Source organism: Emiliania huxleyi, assembly GCF_000372725.1.
Source record: "Emiliania huxleyi CCMP1516 unplaced genomic scaffold EMIHUscaffold_544, whole genome shotgun sequence".
Classification (NCBI taxonomy): Eukaryota; Haptophyta; order Isochrysidales; family Noelaerhabdaceae; genus Emiliania; species Emiliania huxleyi.
The window spans coordinates 33796-51151 of NW_005197914.1; the positions used below are offsets into that span (position 1 = coordinate 33796).

Consider the following 17356-nt stretch of genomic DNA (forward strand, 5'->3'; position numbering starts at 1 on the left):
TTTTTCAATCCATCCTTCACGAAAGCCTCCCATGTAGCTAGCGTTCTTTGCGAATGTCTCGAGATGGCCAGCAGGCGCTGTCTGTTCGCGGCCTGTGCGGGCCGCTCGTCCTCCTCGCCCTTCTTTCGTCCTCCCGTCCCTCCCCTCCACCATGGCCTCCTCGGCACTTCTTTCTCCATCCGCCTTGCCCTGCCTTTTCGTATTGTGCCGTTCGCCCTCCATTCGGTGACCTCCATGGCTGTCCGGCTCCTTTTGGGTGGCGCTCTCGATACCGTTGCGTCAACCTCGACGTCGCTGTCGCCCTCCCCGTCCCCGCCGTCGCCCGTGCCTCGGTTCGCGTCATTGGTAGCGTTTCCGTTGCCTCCTCGTGCTCCGCCGTCGCTTTCTCTGCTCGGGCCGTTCGCGATTTCGCTCTTCCTGCGTGTCGCCCCTCCGTCTCCCCCCCTGCCTTCGTCGTCATCGTCGCTGTCGCGAAAGCCCTCCGGCCCCTCGATTCCCTCGTCTATCCCCCCCGCTGCGTCGTCCCAGTTTATATCCTCATCCTCTGTGCGCGTTTTCGTTCCCTCCCCTTCTCCATCGTTGTCGCCTCCGTCGACTGCGGCGCTGTCTCTGCCCTCGCCTCCGTCCTCCTCGTCTCGCCTACCGTCGTCCCGTGTCTCTCCGTCCTCGCCATCGTCTCGGCCGTTGTCTACCTGTTCATCGTGTCCCTTGTTGCTGGTGGCATCGCCGTTGGCTTCCTCTCTCCCCCTTTCCTCCCTGCCCCTCTCGCTGTCTGGTGCTAATGGACCCCCTTCCTCTCCCTCGCCACCGTCACCGTCACCATCCCCGTCGCTACCGCCCTCCATGCCCGCCGCCCTTTGTTTCACACTCGTCTCTGCCATGTCCGCCGTCGCCGCCGTCCTGTCTGCTGCGCTCTGTGCTCCGTGGTACAGTCGCTTATTGTTGTTCAGGATTAGCTCACGCACCAGGACAGCCTCCTGCTCGTTATTTTGGCTTGCCGATATGCATCCAAAGTTCCACGCTAGCTCCTCCTTCGTCACGTCTATCTTTTTGCAGTATCTCGCGAATGCCGTCCGCGCTTGCTGGGGTGTTATTGCGTTCGGATCCGCCCTGGTCCCCGCCCTGTATCCCATCTCCTTGCGGTGGCTCTTGTATGAGTCCCCATATGACCATGTGATTTCTTGGCCTTCCTTGACTCCCCTCTCTGCAAACAGGACCATCACCTGCGCAGCTGCCTTGCCTAATTGTATCTCCTCGTAGCGTACGAAGTGCGTCGCCCTCGTGCCTCGTTTCGGCTCATTCGATGCTGCAGGCCAGTCGAAGTTACACCGCGCCGCGACGCTGTCAAAGTCGTCCCCGCTCTCGTCGTCACTTCCATCCAGCTGCGTCCCCCCTGCTGCCGTGTGTCGTGATAGTTCGTCTGGTACTGTCTCTGGTGGCTGCGCCGTTCCTGTCCGGAAGATCTCCCCAGTGTAGATGCCACACACCTCGAATTTATCCAGCCTCCTCGTCGCCAGTAGGACTAGTTCCCCTTCCGCTACGGGGTGGAGGGTGAGTTGAACAGGGGTTGTGCGCCAAGCCCTCCTGCTCGGCTCCAGCGAGTAGACAAGTGTTACCATCAACAGAGGAGAAGGATATGACCTCAGGGCTGATGTGACCAAGCGCTGGTAGCGTGGTTTAACCTCACACCCATGGTCTCACAGTGTGCCGGCAGTCGCCGAGCAGTGTCGCTCACACAAGCCGCAGCACAAGTGACTGAGGGCCAGTGAGGGCGAGCCCATCGCTGTCACAGCTGTGGCAGCCGCACAGTAGGCTGTGTCAGCTGTGCAGAGTGTGTGAGCAGCAGAGGAGCTGCTCTCCAGGCTTCTGTCGCAAAGAGCTGCATGCCACCGAAAGCGCTGTCGAGGTTCGCCGAGCGCGGCGCAGGTTGGAGGACACCGTCACCGACGAGCGCGTTGGACTTTTCACTCCGGACAAAGACGGGGACACAGCGGACGGTGCGGGGTGTGTCCCCGTCATAGCGGCGAGGCGCGGGACCGTCTGTGGCGAAGTGGGTCGCGTCCTCCGATATTGTTCAACCCAGCATCCACACCCTTTATTTATGCTAGAGGGGCAGACTAGAGTAGTTCGACGGCGTACAGTCTCGCAACAAGTGCCGCCAAGCCGTCTCTCGCGGCCGCGCTCGTACGACGAGCCCCCCCCCCCCCCCCCCCCCCCTTCTCCTCCCCCACCCACCCACCACCACCACACCCACCCACCGCACCCCGACGTTCCTCCCGGCCCAGGAGCGCAGCGGCGACGTACTCGCAGTTACTGCAGCACACACTTGCACACGGCCAAGTGCACATTGATGTCCGGCTGCGACTGCTTGGTAGGCTCATCGTCGTGTGGGGATGGCACGGACGCCGGCGATGGCGCGACTCGTGTCGGAGCATCTGCTGCTGCGGCTCCTTGCATCGATCGCGACAGCTCTGTGGCGGTGGTAGTGGCGGCGGCGGCGGGGCTGGGTGCGGCCCCGGCCGGCACCACGGCGTGTGCCACCTGCTGCTCCCCGCTCGAAGCACCTGCTGCCGCGGCTGCGGCCGGCGAGTACGACATCTTGAGCGCCTGTTGGAGCAGCTCATCGCCCCGCCGCTCCTCCTCACGCCGCTCCGTGTGCTGCTGTGGCGGTTCCTTCATCTGGGTTTGCAACTGCGCTAGCTGCTTCTCATGCGAATCCAGCCTCTGTTGCTGCTGCTTCTGATTCGCTGCTAGCTCAGCTGCCACCGATTCCACGGCCGCCTTAGCAGCCGCCGCCACCTCTGCCACCGCCGCCTCCATCGCCCCTGCTGTCGACACCACGGCGTGTGCCTCCTGCTGCCCCCCGCTCGAAGCACCTGCTGCCGGTGCCGGAGCCGGTGCCGATGGCAGGGTCTCTGTGGCGGTAGGTGCGGCGGCGACGGCGCTAGGTCCAAAGAAGAAACTCCAGGGCCACGTGGCGGTGACAGCGGCGTCGGTGGTGGTGTGGGCGGCGGGGTTGGGTGCGGCGGCGGCGGCAGCGGCGACCGGGCGCAGCTCCTCCGCCTCACGCTGGTACCGTGGGCTGGTCGGTCCCGCAGCCGACGACGACAGCTCGAGCGCCTGCTGGAGGAGCTCATCGCCCCGCCGCTCCTCCTCGCGCCGCTCCTTGGCGCGAGCCTCGATGGCCGCCTTGACGGCGCTCGGGTCGGTCAGCGCCGTCCACACCGCCGTGCCATCCTCGTCCGCGATCCGGCGCAAGCCAGCGTATCCCTTCTTCGCGTCGTGCTCCTCAAAGAAGCGCTGCAGCTCGCGTAGCGACGCGCCCCGCACCGACTCGGACTCTTTCGTGGCGCCGTCCTGGCCGAGGACGCCCTGCACCACGTCGTACTTCTCCACGGAGCTCTCCCGCTTGAGCAGAGCGACCGACTCGCGCGCGCCCGCCGCCCACGCCTCCGGCACCGTCGGGACGGGGTAGCCGAACATGCGCGCCACGCCCGCCGCGCCGTTGAAGACGGACATGGCGCGCAGCCCGACCTGCATCACCGGCAGCAGCTTGGGCACCACGTCCGACGGCGTCGTGATCTCGATCGGGTAGTGGCCGGAGGGATCGCACACGGGCTCGCCCGTGAGCTCGTCGACGAGGTAGAGGTACATCGTCTTGCCCGTCACGAGGTCGCCCAGCCCCTTCTTGATCGTCTCGAAGGCGTCGCCGACCTTGCCGGCCGCCAATTCCGAGCCGATGGTCTTCAGCCGGCAGAGCCACTTCATGCCGGTGTCGAGCGTGTCTGCGTACTTGCCACCCACGCCTGCCGAGTCCCCCGTAAAGTTTAGGGAGAAGTTGTCGTTGCCAAGCGTCACGCCGCTGCCGTCGGCGGCGATCTTCAGCAGCTTCGCCTTCTCCTCCTTGTTGAGCGCCTCCGGCAGCTTCTTGAGCACCACGACGAAGGTAGTGGGTATCGTCACCTCCGACGCCTCGAAGATGCCCTTGAGCAGCACGTCGCACGTGCGCCGCAACTCGCGCTTGTTCTCGATGCTGAGCTCCATGACGACGACGAGCATCTCCGTCTGCTTGCGCTGCTCCTCGCCCTGCCGCGTCTGCTCCTCCTTGATTAGCCGCAGCTCCTCGAGCACCTTCTCTTGCGGCTCAACGTGGCCACCGTCCCTCCCCGTGCGGAAGAAGACATGCTCGAGAGCATCCTTGACCGACAGCCGCGCCGACGGCTCGCGCTGCAGCAGCTTGCTGACGAGGTCACGAGCCGCCGGGTCGCCGACCTTCTCGAGCCGCTCGACCACCACTCCCGGCTGCGTGCCCCACGCGTGCAGCATGCGCATCGCCGCCCCCGAGGCGCAGTCGTCGTCGCGAGTCAACGGCACGAGCGGCTCACCCGCGAGCAGCACAAAGGCTAGCGCGCCGAGCGACCACGCGTCGACCTTCTCCGACGCGTGCACCAGCTCCTCCGAGTACGGCAGGCCGCCAAACACCGGCTTGCCGCCATCCGCCGTGCGGAACGACTTCACGATGTAAATCGACTTGACGACGCCCCGCTCGGAGAACGACTTCGGCGCCACCTTGGCCTGCAGCTCTTTGCTCTCCCGCTGCCAGTACGCCTCGAGCGCCTCAGCCTCGCCCTGCTTGAGCTCGTGGAACAGCTCGGGCGGCAGCACGCCCGAGGAGAACTTGGCGCCGGCGTACGACTCGCCCTCGCCGCCCACTGGCACGATCTTCGCGGCGGCGTCGAGGTCGATGAGGCGCAGCCGGTTGTCGCGCCGGAAGCGGACGACGTTGAGCAGCTTGAGGTCGCCGTGCATCAGGCCCTTCGCGTGCAAGTGCGCCACCGCCTCGAAGACCTGCTGCAGGATGGCGCGGACACCGTTGAGATCGGGCCGCTCCTGCAAGAAGATCTGGTGCAGGTTGCGGTCGGCGGCGTCCATGATGATGGCGCGCGTGCCCAAGCTGATGCCCTCCGGCAGGTACTGTTTAGCGATGGCGCCGAGGCCGCCGCCGCGCACGAGCACCGCCGCCGCGATCTCGTCGTCGGACGGCACGCCGGGAAGCTCCAGCACGATGAAGCGCGAGTCGAGCTGGTTCTTTGCGCGCGCGTCCCGCTCGCGCTCCCACTGCTCCTTCTCCTGCATCAGCTTGATCACGACCGAGCGCTGGCCGTCGCCGAGCTGCTGCTTGCAGATGCCGACGAAGCTCGAGCGGTCGATGCTCTTGTCCTCGGCGCGGAGGAACAGCTCGGCGTCCAAGCCGATGCTCTTCGCGACCGGGGCCAACTCCTTCCGTCCGAGCGTGCCGCTCCCGTCCTTGTCCGCGTCGTCGAAGACCTTGCCGTAGTCGGTCTTCTCGCCGCGGTCGAGCGCGCGCAGCACGACGCTGGTCGCCGAGCGGTGCTCGGGTGCTCCGATGACGAGCTCGTAGCGGCCGCAGAAGAGAAGGTGCAAGTAGATGGCCTTGCGCGGTCCCTCCGTCGAGGCCTCGAGAGCGGTGCGCCCCTGCTTGTCGCGCACCTTGACCAGCTCGTGGATGTGGACGCCGAAGCCGTGCCCTGGCGTAACGTCATCCTTGGAGGCGAGGACCCGGCCGACGGCGGCGATGGCGCTCTCACTGGTGGAGGCGACGGCGTCCGTCCAGCTGCCGGCGTGGTCGACGGGGGCGCCGCCGTCGAGGCGGAGTGGCATGTCCGCGGCCAGCAGCACCGCAACCACCGCCCCCGACGCGCCATACTCGACGGCGCAGTGCAGCGGCAGCTTCCCGTCCCCGTCCTTCTCCTTGGCCGCCTCGGGGTAGGCCTGCTGCAGCGCCGCCACCACCGCCTCCGACGCGCCGCTCCTGACGCAGTGCAGCGGCAGCCTCCCGCTCTTGTCCTTCTCCTTGATCGCCTCGGGGTAGGCCTGCTGCAGCGCCAGCACCACCGCCTCCGACGCGCCACTCCCGACGTAGTGCAGCGGCAGCCACCCGTCCTCGTCCTTCTCCTTGACCGCCTCGGGGTAGGCCTGCTGCAGCGCCAGCACCACCGCCTCCGACGCGCCACTCTCGACGGCGTAGTGCAGCGGCAGATTCCCGCCCCCGTCCTTCTCCTTGGCCGCCTCGGGGTAGGCCTGCTGCAGCGCCGCCACCACCGCCTCCGACGCGCCACTCACGGCGCAGTGCAGCGGCAGCTTCCCGCCCCAGTCCTTCTTCTTGACCGCCTCGGGGTAGGCCTGCTGCAGCGCCGCCACCACCGCCTCCGACGCGCCGCTCGAGACGGCGCAGTGCAGCGGCAGCCTCCCGTCCCCGTCCTTCTCCTTGATCGCCTCGGGGCAGGCCTGCTGCAGCGCCGCCACCACCGCCACCGACGCGCCACTCCCGACGCAGTGCAGCGGCAGCCTCCCGTCCCCGTCCTTCTCCTTGGCCGCCTCGGGGTAGGCCTGCTGCAGCGCCGCCACCACCGCCTCCGACGCGCCGCTCGAGACGGCGCAGTGCAGCGGCAGCCTCCCGCGGTTGTCCTTCTCCTTGGCCGCCTCGGGGTAGGCCTGCTGCAGCGCCGCCACCACCGCCACCGACGCGCCGCTCGAGACGCAGTGCAGCGGCAGCCACCCGTCCTTGTCCTTCTCCTTGACCGCCTCGGGGTAGGCCTGCTGCAGCGCCGCCACCACCGCCTCCGACGCGCCGCTCGAGACGGCGCAGTGCAGCGGCAGCATCCCGCCCCCGTCCTTCTCCTTGGCCGCCTCGGGGTAGGCCTGCTGCAGCGCCGCCACCACCGCCTCCGACGCGCCACTCTCGACGGCGCAGTGCAGCGGCAGCTTCCCGCCCCAGTCCTTCTTCTTGACCGCCTCGGGGTAGGCCTGCTGCAGCGCCAGCACCACCGCCTCCGACGCGCCACTCGAGACGGCGCAGTGCAGCGGCAGCTTCTCGTCCTCGTCCTTCTCCTTGGCCGCCTCGGGGTAGGCCTGCAGCAGCGCCAATATCACCTCGTCGCTCACGGCTGGCTTCAGCTTCAAGTCGCCGTCACTGTCCACGCCCCGGCTCACGACCATCTCGCGGCCCTCGTAGCTCACCTTCGCCCCAGCGTCCTTGGACTCGCCTTCGACCTTGGCCGCCTTTATGTAGCCGGTCTCCTCGGCGTAAAGGGCGCAGTGCAGCGGCAGCTTCTCGTCCCCGCCCTTCTCCTTGGCCGCCTCGGGGTAGGCCCGCAGCAGCGCCGCCACCACCTTCTCAGACGCACCGCTCGCGACGGCGCGATGCAGAGGCAGCATTTCCTCCTCGTCCTTCACCTTGGCCTCTCCTGGGTTCGCAGCGATTGCCGCCAGCAGCTCGGCATCGGCGGCACCGCGCTTCAGCGCGGCGAAGAGATCTGGATTCGGCATGGCCGGCACCGCTATTTTGCACGTCCTCGGATTTTGAGGCGTGACAGCGCCTGGCGAGCTGAATTTCTTTTTTGAGAATGGCTAGCTCAGGATGTGTGGCAGCCGCCCCGTTGGCTGAGTGTCTTGTCTTGTGGTTCTGTGTGTCGCTCCTGTGTGACCGTCATCGCCCGTCCTGCGTCCACCCATATCTTTCTCCGCGTTGGTGTCCCAGTTTGGTCGGAGGTGTATCGCGCGCCTTGCGGGGGGGGCGCGGAAAAGAGGAACCTCTTAGCGCCATCGCCACGGTGCTGCATGCAGCGCCGGGCGACGACGGCTTACCGCCTCCCGGTCCCCCTCGGCACACCTCCGCTGCTCAATGTTTGACGGCTCGAACCCGTGAAGCTTCCCCGTGCGCGGGTTACCCCGCACACGGGTCAGCCTGCCAGCCACGTATCCACGCAAGCGTGGTCCGCGTGCATGGCATACAGGCGTCCGCCAGACAGCGCAGAGGCTAGGCGACCGGGGAAGGACTAGCTCAAGGGCAACACAGCGTCACCAGCCGTTGGCGCGCAGAACGAGTCTGCGGCCCTCGGTTGGGACGAGTGCGCGACGCGGTTGAACCGCTCAATATGGCCGGCAGCTCGCGCTGCCGGCGGGGTTGGTTGGGGAGAACCGGCACGGGGAGGGCCGGCCTCCCCGGAGGGGTCGCCCCCTGGAGGGGCCCCAAAGGGCCCCCCGGGGGGGCGGGGGCCCCCGCCCCGAGGGGCGGGGGCGGGTCCTTCCGTGTCGCTCCCCTCGTCGGGAGTGTCCGTCGGGATGGTGTTGTCCGCCCACTCGGCAGCGTTTGAGCCTCTGTCACCTTGCCTGCCGCGAGCAGCTAGCTCGTCGACGTTGTCGTTCCATTTGTTGCCGCTGTGACCCGCCACATGCCTCCACGTCACGGTGTGTTTGGCGCGAAGGCGTCGCCAGAGGGAACGAAGGCGCTCCGCTAGCTGTCTGTTCGTTTTGGGGGTCACCGATCGGACTGTGTTTCGCCTTCCCATCAACCGGGGGCTCAATATGGCCGGCAGCTCGCGCTGCCGGCGGGGTTGGTTGGCAGGGGAGAACCGGCACGGGGAACAAGGGGCCAGCCTTTCCGGAGGGGTGTCGCCCCCTGGAGGGGCCCCAAAGGGCCCCCCGGGGGGGCGGGGGCCCCCGCCCCGAGGGCGGGGGCAGGTTCGTCGCCTAGCGCGATGGAGTCAACCCTTGTTGCCAAGTCGGCGAGCGTGTTGTGTATCGAGAGAGAGAGAGACCATAGCAGATGCGAGAGCGGCGTCGTCCGGGGAGAGGGGTAGTGGGGGAGGGTCAACATCGAGGGCAATTACGCATCGCGCTCCCCGATCGTCTCCGATCTCCCTCGCCTGCTCGCTCGGCACGTACTCGGACCATGTGTCCATATCGTTCGAACTCGGGGGGCACGGCGAGGGTTAGCGACGGGTGCGGCTTCAGGGTCGGTGGCGGGCGAGGGGTGGCTGACGGGGCTGGCTGGGGCTGTAGCCGTTGGTGTAGCAGGCCCACAGCGGTCGGCGTCGCGCTATCTTTCTCTGGTAAATTTAAAAGTGAGCCGATTTTGAGAGATCTCGACGAGTTCGGGATTAACTCATACCATGGTAAAAGTGTTGCGTAACACGGCTAAGTTTCCAACGGCTGCACGCGTGAGTGCACACGCTGGGCGACCCGACTGTGGTGCGCAGTGATCATCATCCGCCGCGCAAATGACACGAGTTAGACGGCTCCTCTCCCTCTAGATCTACCTGAGCTCCTCGTCCCCGGGGCAAGGAACTTTTGGTGCGATTCGTGATCCATCGTGTCGCGCATAAAGGGGTCCTGCAGGAGAGCCGTCCTGTTGAGCGTCCCGATGGCTAGCTGAATCGCTTGCCACGTGCCAAAGCACACGCGATTGTGCTGAGCTTGGCTGCCACCGCATCGTCGTCTGACTCGACCACAGCACGCCAACGGCCCTTGGCTCGTGTGTGCAGCAGGGCAGGCGCCAGCCATGGCGGCAAACCGCCCAGAGAATGGAGACGCATGGTCGGGAGGCACCGCTGGGCTGGAGTCCACCATAGAGCCCCAGAGCAGAGCGTCCGGTAGGTAGGACTGGTCCCTGCAGGCCCCGTCACCGACGTCAGCTAAGCCCGGAGCGACCAGTAGCCCTGAGCGCAAGATGAAGCGTCCAAGTCCCACGTGCCAGTGCTGAAAACGGATGTCAGAGGTCACGTTGAGCGCGTCGTGCACGTGGATGCTCCAGACCTGGTGGCTCCACAAGTATTTGCCGGCCTGCAGGGCGGACAGACAAAGGTCGGGGCCGGAGTTGAGTTCGTGGGTGCACGGACTACAGGGCCTTGCACCCACCACAGAAGCCTAAGGCGTGAATGCATCGGAGACAGTAAATCTAGGATCGATGGCCATCGGATTGAGGGTGGAGATGCGCAACGCCCGGGCGCGGTCGACATACCAATCCCAATTGCGCGCGATGCGGCCCCATGTCAGCGCTGTTCTGACGGACGCGACGAACCAAAAGTCGGAGAGGTGATAGGCCGTCTCGACGGCTGGGTCTCGTTGTCTGTTGGCACGCCAGTGGTGGTCGATACGGCATGCGTCGATCACTCGCTTTCTGGGGCCGCCTTCTATTTCACTCACACCGTGCCCGCATCGGCTATGCACGAGCTGCCGCCGAGCGGGCGTGTCCGCGGCGCTCGCACAACAGCCACGCGCAAACCACACCGTATCTGGTGAGGGCGTGCTGAGACCGCCCAGCATGAGCGGCTCGAATGCGGCGACATCAAGCCGCAATGTGAGCGCCAGGTCGAACCTGTGCTGGTGAGCGACTTCGTAGGCGCGAGCGAGCTGGGCAGCCCGGCCAATAGACAAGGCGTGCGATGCCGCTTTGGTCAGGTTGGAGATTGCGTCGTGGCGAGAGCCTCTTAGGTGCGCAGAGTAGAGGCCATCAATCACGTTCGCCTCCTCTGGATTCCAGCTGTGGACAAAAACGGCAACGCCACCTGCCGCCAGATTCGCATGAATGATGGCAGAGTGATGAGTCGCCGCACACAGCTCGATAAGAGAGATGCTCGGAGGGACGCGCTTCCTCAGCGCCCTGGATGCTGGCATCGACACCGGGCCGAGCCGTCCATGTAGGAGCAGTGCGAAGCGCGGCGGCCGCTCGTGGCGCTCGTACAGCCAATGCTGGCCGCGGTCCATGTCGAGAAGAGGAAAGTAGAGAAGGGAAGAACAGTCTGACTGACGACTGGACACCAGGCGGACGCTGGATCCCCTCGATCACAGACGGGGCACAAACCGCAACAGGTATCACTCGGCGGGTGTAGACGGCCGTCCTCGTCCCATATGAATGATCAAGGGGGAGACGAGATGGGATTTATCCCTCTCCTTAAAAACCCTTTTTGGCGGCGTGCCGTCCTCCCATCCCTCCCTGGGGGTGGTGTTTCTTTCTTTCTGAGATGGGATTTAGGGACATATGCATGCACATGCACATAAGTAAGATAAAGTAATGAACTTCGAGAGATACATACACACATACATACATAGGAAGTTAATAAGGTAAGGTAAAAGGTAAGGTAAGGTAAACACGAGAGATGTCAGCAGATCGATGTATCCCCTCACGCACAGCGTCACCGCGTCCCAGCGCAAAATCCACCCTCGAGCGTGCGGCTTTAACCCCCCCCCCTTGCGGCTTTATTTTTTCTTTGCACTTTGGACGCGTCCCAATCCTGTCCAAACCCTGCACACTCCTTTTGGTAAGCCTTTTCTTACAGTCACCTCTTTGCACTAGAGAACTCGTGTCGCGAGTGCACACAGACAGGCGCACGCCCGCTCATGGCCACCTCAGACCGCGCCGCGTTTCCTGCCACCGGCGGCAGGTCCTCCACTCACACGCAGCTCGGCCGCTGCGGCAGGCAGAGGTTGTACAGCTCGCCCTGCTGGAAGAGCTTGGTGCCGAGGTGCGTCGTCGAGTCCTGCGACTTCCACCCGACCCACTTTGGCCGGATCTGCGAGAGCTCGTCCGGGCCGACGTAGTGCGGGTCCTAAGGTGAGGTGAGGTCAGGTAAACTTCTCCACACGCACGAGTGTGGTGGGGCCAGGCTAGTCCCTCGCGTCTCCACGTCTAGACGACAGGAGGCCCACGGGACTAAATGTGCAAGGCCCGGTGCGCGTGGGTGAGCGGTGATGTGTTTGTGTGTGTGTGTGTGTGGGTCCTTCGCGGTGAATACGCCGACTGTATTCCTATCAGAGCACCGCGTGAAGACAACGGATAGAGGAATACAGTGAAGACAGTGGAATACAGCGGACGACAGCGGGATGCATGTCTCTCGAGTGCCGGTTGGGAGACACGGGCACGTATCCCCCTTCTAGGGTGCGCGACCATGATCAGGAAGCGCGCCTCGCCCGTCCTCTCGTTGAAGTCGACGCCGAGCAGGGTGAAGGCGAGCTCGCCTAGGTAGTTCGCCAACCAGTGAGTCAAACCTCTCATTGAAGTCGACGCCGCGGAGGGTGAAGGCGGAGCTCGCCGCCGCCAATCATCACCGGCGTGCCCTGCGACTCGAAGTGGTGCGCCTGCTCACAGCTTGCAGCCGTGAAGAGGCGCCGTTCACACCCGGCACGCTTCGGACTCGACGCGGCGCGCCAGCTGCCGCGCGTTCGCGGCGATGTCGTGCCTGCTCGAAGCAATCTCGGGGTCACCTCGCGGGCAATCTCGGGCAATCTCGGGTCATCGCGGCGACGTCGTGTGCCCCGACGCGCAGCTGAGGAAGCGGCACTGCACGCCGAGGGCGTGCTCGAGGTAAAAGCCGAGGTCCTGCGGGTGGGTTCGGGTACCATAGGGGTAGGGGAAGGTGGCTTCGGGTACTATGGGGGTAGGGGAGGATGGCTTCGGGTACCGTGGGGGTGGTGGAGGGTGGCTTCGGGTACCAGAGGGGTAGGGTAGAGGAGGATGGGTTCGGGTACCGTGGGGGTAGGGGAGGGTGGGTCCGGGTACCGTGGGGGGTAGGGGAGGGGCGCCGATGGCCTGCGATCCGAGCCACGTTTTTTTCCCCAGCAGCCCGTCCGCCTCCTGGCCGCAGTGGTCGACCAGCGTCTTTTGGATCTGGTAGTGGCTTGGGTTGGGGTGCGACGTGTAGCGCTGCAGCCGGAACCAGCTGATGATAGACTGCAGCGATCGGTACGCGCACCCCCAGCCGTTGTCGTCATACTTGTCGGTGCGGCCGGTGCCGGTGGGCTGGAGGTAGTGGTAGTACTCGTACTCGCCTGGTAAAAGACACATCGGGGCGGCGTGTATTTCTTTTTGGGCTGGGATGTATCTCGGCTACACCTCGGCTACACCTCGGCTGCATCTCGGCTACATCTCGCCTTGCACGAGCGAGACAACGCCGCCAGCCAGACCCGACGGCGCCAACCCCTCGTGTGGGCTCCTGAGCAAATACGCCGGCGCGCCGCCTCCGCCGCCGCCGCCGAGCGCGTTGCAAGTGCGCAACAGCGGCCGGTCGAGCGGCAGGCCTAGCTGGGAGAGGAGGCGCTCTATCTCCACTCTATCTCCACTCGATCTCCCCTCTATCTCCCCTCTATCTGGCAAGCCTAGCTGGGCGTGGAGGCGCTCTATCTTCACTCTATCTCCACTCGATCTCCCCTCTATCTCCCCTCTATCTGGCAGGCCTAGCTGGGCGTGGAGGCGCTCTATCTCCACTCTATCTCCACTCGATCTCCCCTCTATCTGGCAGGCCTAGCTGGGCGTGGAGGCGCTCTATCTCCCCTCTATCTCCACTCGATCTCCCCTCTATCTCCCCTCTATCTGGCAGGCCTAGCTGGGCGTGGAGGCGCTCGCGCAGCGGCCGCGCCGACGGCTCGCTTGCCTGCGAGAAAGAGGGGAGCTGGAGGGGAGATAGAGGGGAGATGGAGGGGAGATAGAGGGGAGATAGAGAGTGGAGATAGAGCGGAGATAGAGCGGAGATAGAGTGGAGATGCACCTCGGCTACTCTCGGCGACTCTCGGCAAATCTCAGCGACTCTCGGCGAAACCAAATCGTCTCAGCGACTCTCGGCGACTCTCACCTCTTCCCCAACGGCGAGGGCGTACTCGAGGCAGACCGGCACCGCGAGGCCCTCCGGCAGCACCTGTTCACACCGCCTCGCTGTGAACGGAAACGGCGCCCTTGACCTCCCGCGGCCGCCGCGAGGCCCTCCGGTAGCACCGCGCATGCGACAGGCGCCACACCGGCCTTCAGCAGCCCGCCCAGCGACGCCGCCTGCTCCGCCAGCGCACGCTGCAGCGCGGCGGCGGCGGCGCCGAGCGACCCGTCCCGCCGCGACTGCACGACAACGTCAAGCTTGAGCCGGTGCGCGCCGCCGCCGCCGCCGCCGCCGCCGCCGCCGCCGCCGCCGTCGCCCGCAGCCTCGGCGGCGGGCGGAGCGAGGAAGAGGCACACGGCCTGTTCAGAGCTGCGAGGTGTGAAGAGACGCCGTTCACAGCCGAGGCGCCGAGACAAGAAGAGACACTTCACGGACTTCAGATAGAGTGGAGATAGAGTGGAGATCGAGTGGAGATCGAGTGGAGATAGAGTGGAGATCGAGTGGAGATCGAGTAGAGTGGAGCTAGAGTTTCACGGCCTGCGACGCAGCATCGCCCGCCGCGGCGCTCTCCTCCCACAGCACTGCAGCCTACGTGCTGAATACGCCGACATGAGGGCGGGAGGTACGGTATCGTGCAGAGCATTCAGAGCACCGCGTGACTACGAGGGGTGCGCAGACAGTGCATACGGCGGGACCCGGCTGAGTACAGTTGAATGCGTGTCCTCTTGAGCGCTGGTTGGAAGACAAGATCACGTCTTCCGCCTCTAGGGCTCCGAGCTGCCAGATATGGGGGAGATACGGGGGAGATACGGGGGAGATATGGGGAGATCTTCCGCCTCTAGGCACTACCGCCTCGAACAGTTGACCGTCGAACAGTTGGCGGGCGGCAGCGACACCGTCTCCAGCCTGTGCGGCCTCCCGCCCGCCGCCTCCTCCTCCGCCTCCGCCGCCGCCTCCTCCGCCTCCGCCGCCTCCGCCTCCGCCTCCTCCGCCGCTCTTCTTCCCTTTGCCGCCCTTCTTGCCGCCCTTCTTGCCCCCCTTCTTCCCTCCTCGCGCCTCCGCCTCCGCCTCCTCCTCCTCCTCGTCGCCGTCGCCGTCGCCGCCAGGAGCAGCCACGCCCCACGGCTCGACGAGCGCAGCGCAGGTCCGGCCCGCCTCCTATCATGTATCGAGCACGAGCATTGCGGCGTTCGACTGCCACTCATGAGAACAGCGCAGCGCCTGCCCGCCTCCTGCCCGGGCGCCACCACGCCCACCTGCGGCGCGTCCGTGAACGCAAAGTGGAGCCGCCTGCGCGCTCACCATGAGTAGTCTCGGGTCCTCTCGTGCTCACCATGAGTGCTCTCGGGTACTCTCGGGTACTCTCGGGTACTCTCGGGTACTCTCGGGTACTCTCGGGTACTCTCGGGTACTCTCGGGTCCTCTCGGGTCCTCTCGGGTCCTCTCGGGTCCTCTCGGGTCCTCTCGGGTCCTCTCGGGTACTCTCGGGTACTCTCGGTCAATCTCGGGTCATCTCGGGTCATCTCCACTGAGGAGCCGCCTGGAGCGCAGCTCCTCGACGAGCGAGGCGACGCCGGCCGGCGGTGGCGCCGAAAGCGAGACGGCGAGGCGCGCGCGGAGGGACAGGTGGGTCGCAGCGAACCGCGCACGCCGCTCCGCCTCGGGCGCCACCGTCGCGGCAGCGAACGAGCCGCCTCGGAAGAAGGCGGCGGCGCCGCCGCCGCAGGTGGCGGCGCAGAGGAGGCTCCCGGAGCGCTCGGCGTCGGCGAGGGCCGGCAGCCGGGGCGCGCACGCGCCGAGCAGCTTCGCCAGCCGCGCGGCCGCCTCGGGCGGCGCGCAGTCCGAGTAGACACCAAGCGGCGTCAGGCCTCGCGGCCAGAGCGATGTGCCGAGCGCCGACGCGTCGCCGCAGGCCCAGTCCGGAAGGCCGTCGTCCGTGGTGGCGGCGCAGCCGACACCGAGGAGCGGCACGGGCTCGCCGGCCTCGTCGAGGAAGCCGAGGAGCCAGCCGCACGGGCCGGGCAGCGGCAAACCAAGCTCGCCGGCTGCCATGCCCGCGGATTTCTTTGGGCGTATTCTTTCTTTTTTCGGTGCGAGCGCAGTTCACTAAATGCTAAAAAAGAAAAACGCCGGCCTCCAGTGCCATCCCTGTGTGGTGGCGGCGTGCCGTCCTCCCATCCCTCCCTTGGGCGTTAGCTATTGTTGGCAACCCATGGGCGGTCTGTTCCATTCTTTCTTTCTTTATCATGCTAAAAAGAAAAACTGGCCCTCCAGTTCCATGCTCGCCTCGCCCCCGGGCAGAACGCCGGCAACGAGGCCGCGGGCGGCGCTCTTCAGCTCCGCCACTGAGGGCGGCGCGGCTCCACTCGCCACGCCGCGCTCCGCCTCGGCCGCGGCTGACCGGCCACTCTTCGCGCTCTCGCTGCCCGACTTTGACGGAGGAGGCGGCGGCTTCGGCACGGCGCCGGGTGCGGTGCCGGACCGCTTCTCGCAGGCGGGTGCCGCCCTGGTCACGCGCGGCGCCGTCTCCGACCCCGTCGCCGCCGACGCTCCCGCCGACGTGGCGCTCTCGCAGCGGTTTGCGCTCGCGCTCGAGGAGTGGTGGGTGGCGCAGAGGGCGCCGCCGCCGGTGGCGGGGTACCTGCCGCTGCTCGAGGCGTACGAGGCGCTCGCCTCCGCCGCCCTCGACGACACCGAGCGCAAGCTTCGCGCCCCGGACGGAGGCGGCGGCTCACGGCCGGCGCTGGAGGCGGAGGCGGCGGCGCTGCGCGCAGAGAGGCAGAGCTGGCGGCTGCTCCTCCGTCTGTATGCGGGCTTCGACGGGCGACAGGCGGCGCCGCCCCCCTTCCCGCCCCCGCCCGACGACTGGGGCGCCATGCTCCGCGCACTCGGACCAGCCGCCGCCGGCGGCGGCGGCGGCGGCGGCGGCGGAGGCGGGGCAGAGGCGCTCGCGGCGACGGCGGCGGCGGCGGGGCTGCCGACGAAGAGCTTGCATGACGAGGAGGTGCAGGAGGCGGCGCTGCGGCAGGCGGACCCCGTCGCCGACCTGGCGCTGCGGGCGGTGCGGTGGGCGGAGGACGGCGCGAGGGAGAAGCCGCGCCCGCTGCCGCTGCCGGTCACGCATCGGTCGACCGCCTTCCGCCTCGCAGTGGGCGAGGCGGCGGCGCACGGCCTTCCCACGTCCCTCGACCCTGACGCGCCGGCGCGCGAGGGGAGGAGGCTCGACGCCGAGGACGAGGAGGAGGAGGCGGCGCTGCTGCGGACGGTGTGGCTGATGGTGCGGTGCGGGCGCGTCGCGGAGGCGCGACAGCTGTGCCGGCAGTGCGGCCAGCCGTGGAGGAAAAAGAAATCGAGGCGGCGCCTTACTTCCTTTTTAGGCCCAGCAGCTGTGCCGGCAGTGCGGCCAGCCGTGGCGCGCGGCGACGCTGGGGGGCGGCGAGCCGTGGCGGTACGACTCCGCAGCTGGCGGGTGGGTTGGCAACCCGGACCGGCCGCTATGGCGCAGTGCGTGCGGCGCCATAGCGCGGCGGGCGCTGCAGCGGCCCGAGGTGCCGGCGTCGGCGCACGAGGCGGCGGCTTACGCGTCGCTCGCGTCGGACGCGTCGCTGCTGCACGCAGTCCTGCCGGTCTGCGGCGGGTGGGAGGATGAGGTCTGGGCGCGCCTCAAGCCGTCTGTCGGCAAACACATCGCCGAGCAGCAGAGGCGCCTCTCCGAGATGTCGCCGAGATGTCGCCGAGATGTCGCCGAGATGTCGCCGAGATCTAGCCGAGATCTCGCCGAGATCTCGCCGAGATCTCGCCGAGATCCAGCCGAGATACAGTCGAGATCTCGCCGAGATCCCGCCCATGGCCCACCGCAGGCGCCTCTCCGACGGCCAGCCGCTTCGCCACGAGCATGCGCTGCCGCT

The 17356-nt window shown here is 66.7% G+C and overlaps 6 protein-coding genes across 6 annotated transcripts; 2 read left to right on the forward strand and 4 right to left on the reverse strand.

Moving 5' to 3' along the window:
• Positions 1 to 234: 234 nt before the first annotated feature.
• Positions 235 to 782, forward strand: EMIHUDRAFT_247030 (hypothetical protein; the record flags this gene model as incomplete). The annotated part of the gene is made up of 2 exons (XM_005765650.1): positions 235 to 367; positions 529 to 782. The coding sequence occupies 2 exons, from the start codon at positions 235 to 237 to the stop codon at positions 780 to 782; spliced, it is 387 nt and encodes a 128-aa protein (XP_005765707.1).
• Positions 783 to 2310: 1528 nt separating this feature from the next.
• EMIHUDRAFT_119917 (hypothetical protein) lies at positions 2311 to 5682 on the reverse strand (the record flags this gene model as incomplete). Its single annotated transcript, XM_005765651.1, has 2 exons — positions 2311 to 2364; positions 2542 to 5682. The coding sequence occupies 2 exons, from the start codon at positions 5680 to 5682 to the stop codon at positions 2311 to 2313; spliced, it is 3195 nt and encodes a 1064-aa protein (XP_005765708.1).
• Positions 5683 to 11255: 5573 nt separating this feature from the next.
• Positions 11256 to 11857, reverse strand: EMIHUDRAFT_247034 (hypothetical protein; the record flags this gene model as incomplete). Its single annotated transcript, XM_005765652.1, has 2 exons — positions 11256 to 11411; positions 11750 to 11857. The coding sequence occupies 2 exons, from the start codon at positions 11855 to 11857 to the stop codon at positions 11256 to 11258; spliced, it is 264 nt and encodes an 87-aa protein (XP_005765709.1).
• Positions 11858 to 11974: 117 nt separating this feature from the next.
• On the reverse strand, positions 11975 to 12646 carry EMIHUDRAFT_247035 (hypothetical protein; the record flags this gene model as incomplete). Its single annotated transcript, XM_005765653.1, has 2 exons — positions 11975 to 12041; positions 12408 to 12646. The coding sequence occupies 2 exons, from the start codon at positions 12644 to 12646 to the stop codon at positions 11975 to 11977; spliced, it is 306 nt and encodes a 101-aa protein (XP_005765710.1).
• Positions 12647 to 14609: 1963 nt separating this feature from the next.
• EMIHUDRAFT_247036 (hypothetical protein) lies at positions 14610 to 15500 on the reverse strand (the record flags this gene model as incomplete). The annotated part of the gene is made up of 2 exons (XM_005765654.1): positions 14610 to 14680; positions 14978 to 15500. 2 exons carry the CDS (start codon positions 15498 to 15500, stop codon positions 14610 to 14612), a joined length of 594 nt encoding a protein of 197 aa, XP_005765711.1.
• A 226-nt stretch (positions 15501 to 15726) lies between these two features.
• EMIHUDRAFT_119919 (hypothetical protein) lies at positions 15727 to 17098 on the forward strand (the record flags this gene model as incomplete). Its single annotated transcript, XM_005765655.1, has 2 exons — positions 15727 to 16725; positions 16826 to 17098. Coding segments are annotated over 2 exons (1272 nt in total), but the record flags the coding sequence as incomplete, so codon positions are not given.
• Positions 17099 to 17356: the final 258 nt, after the last annotated feature.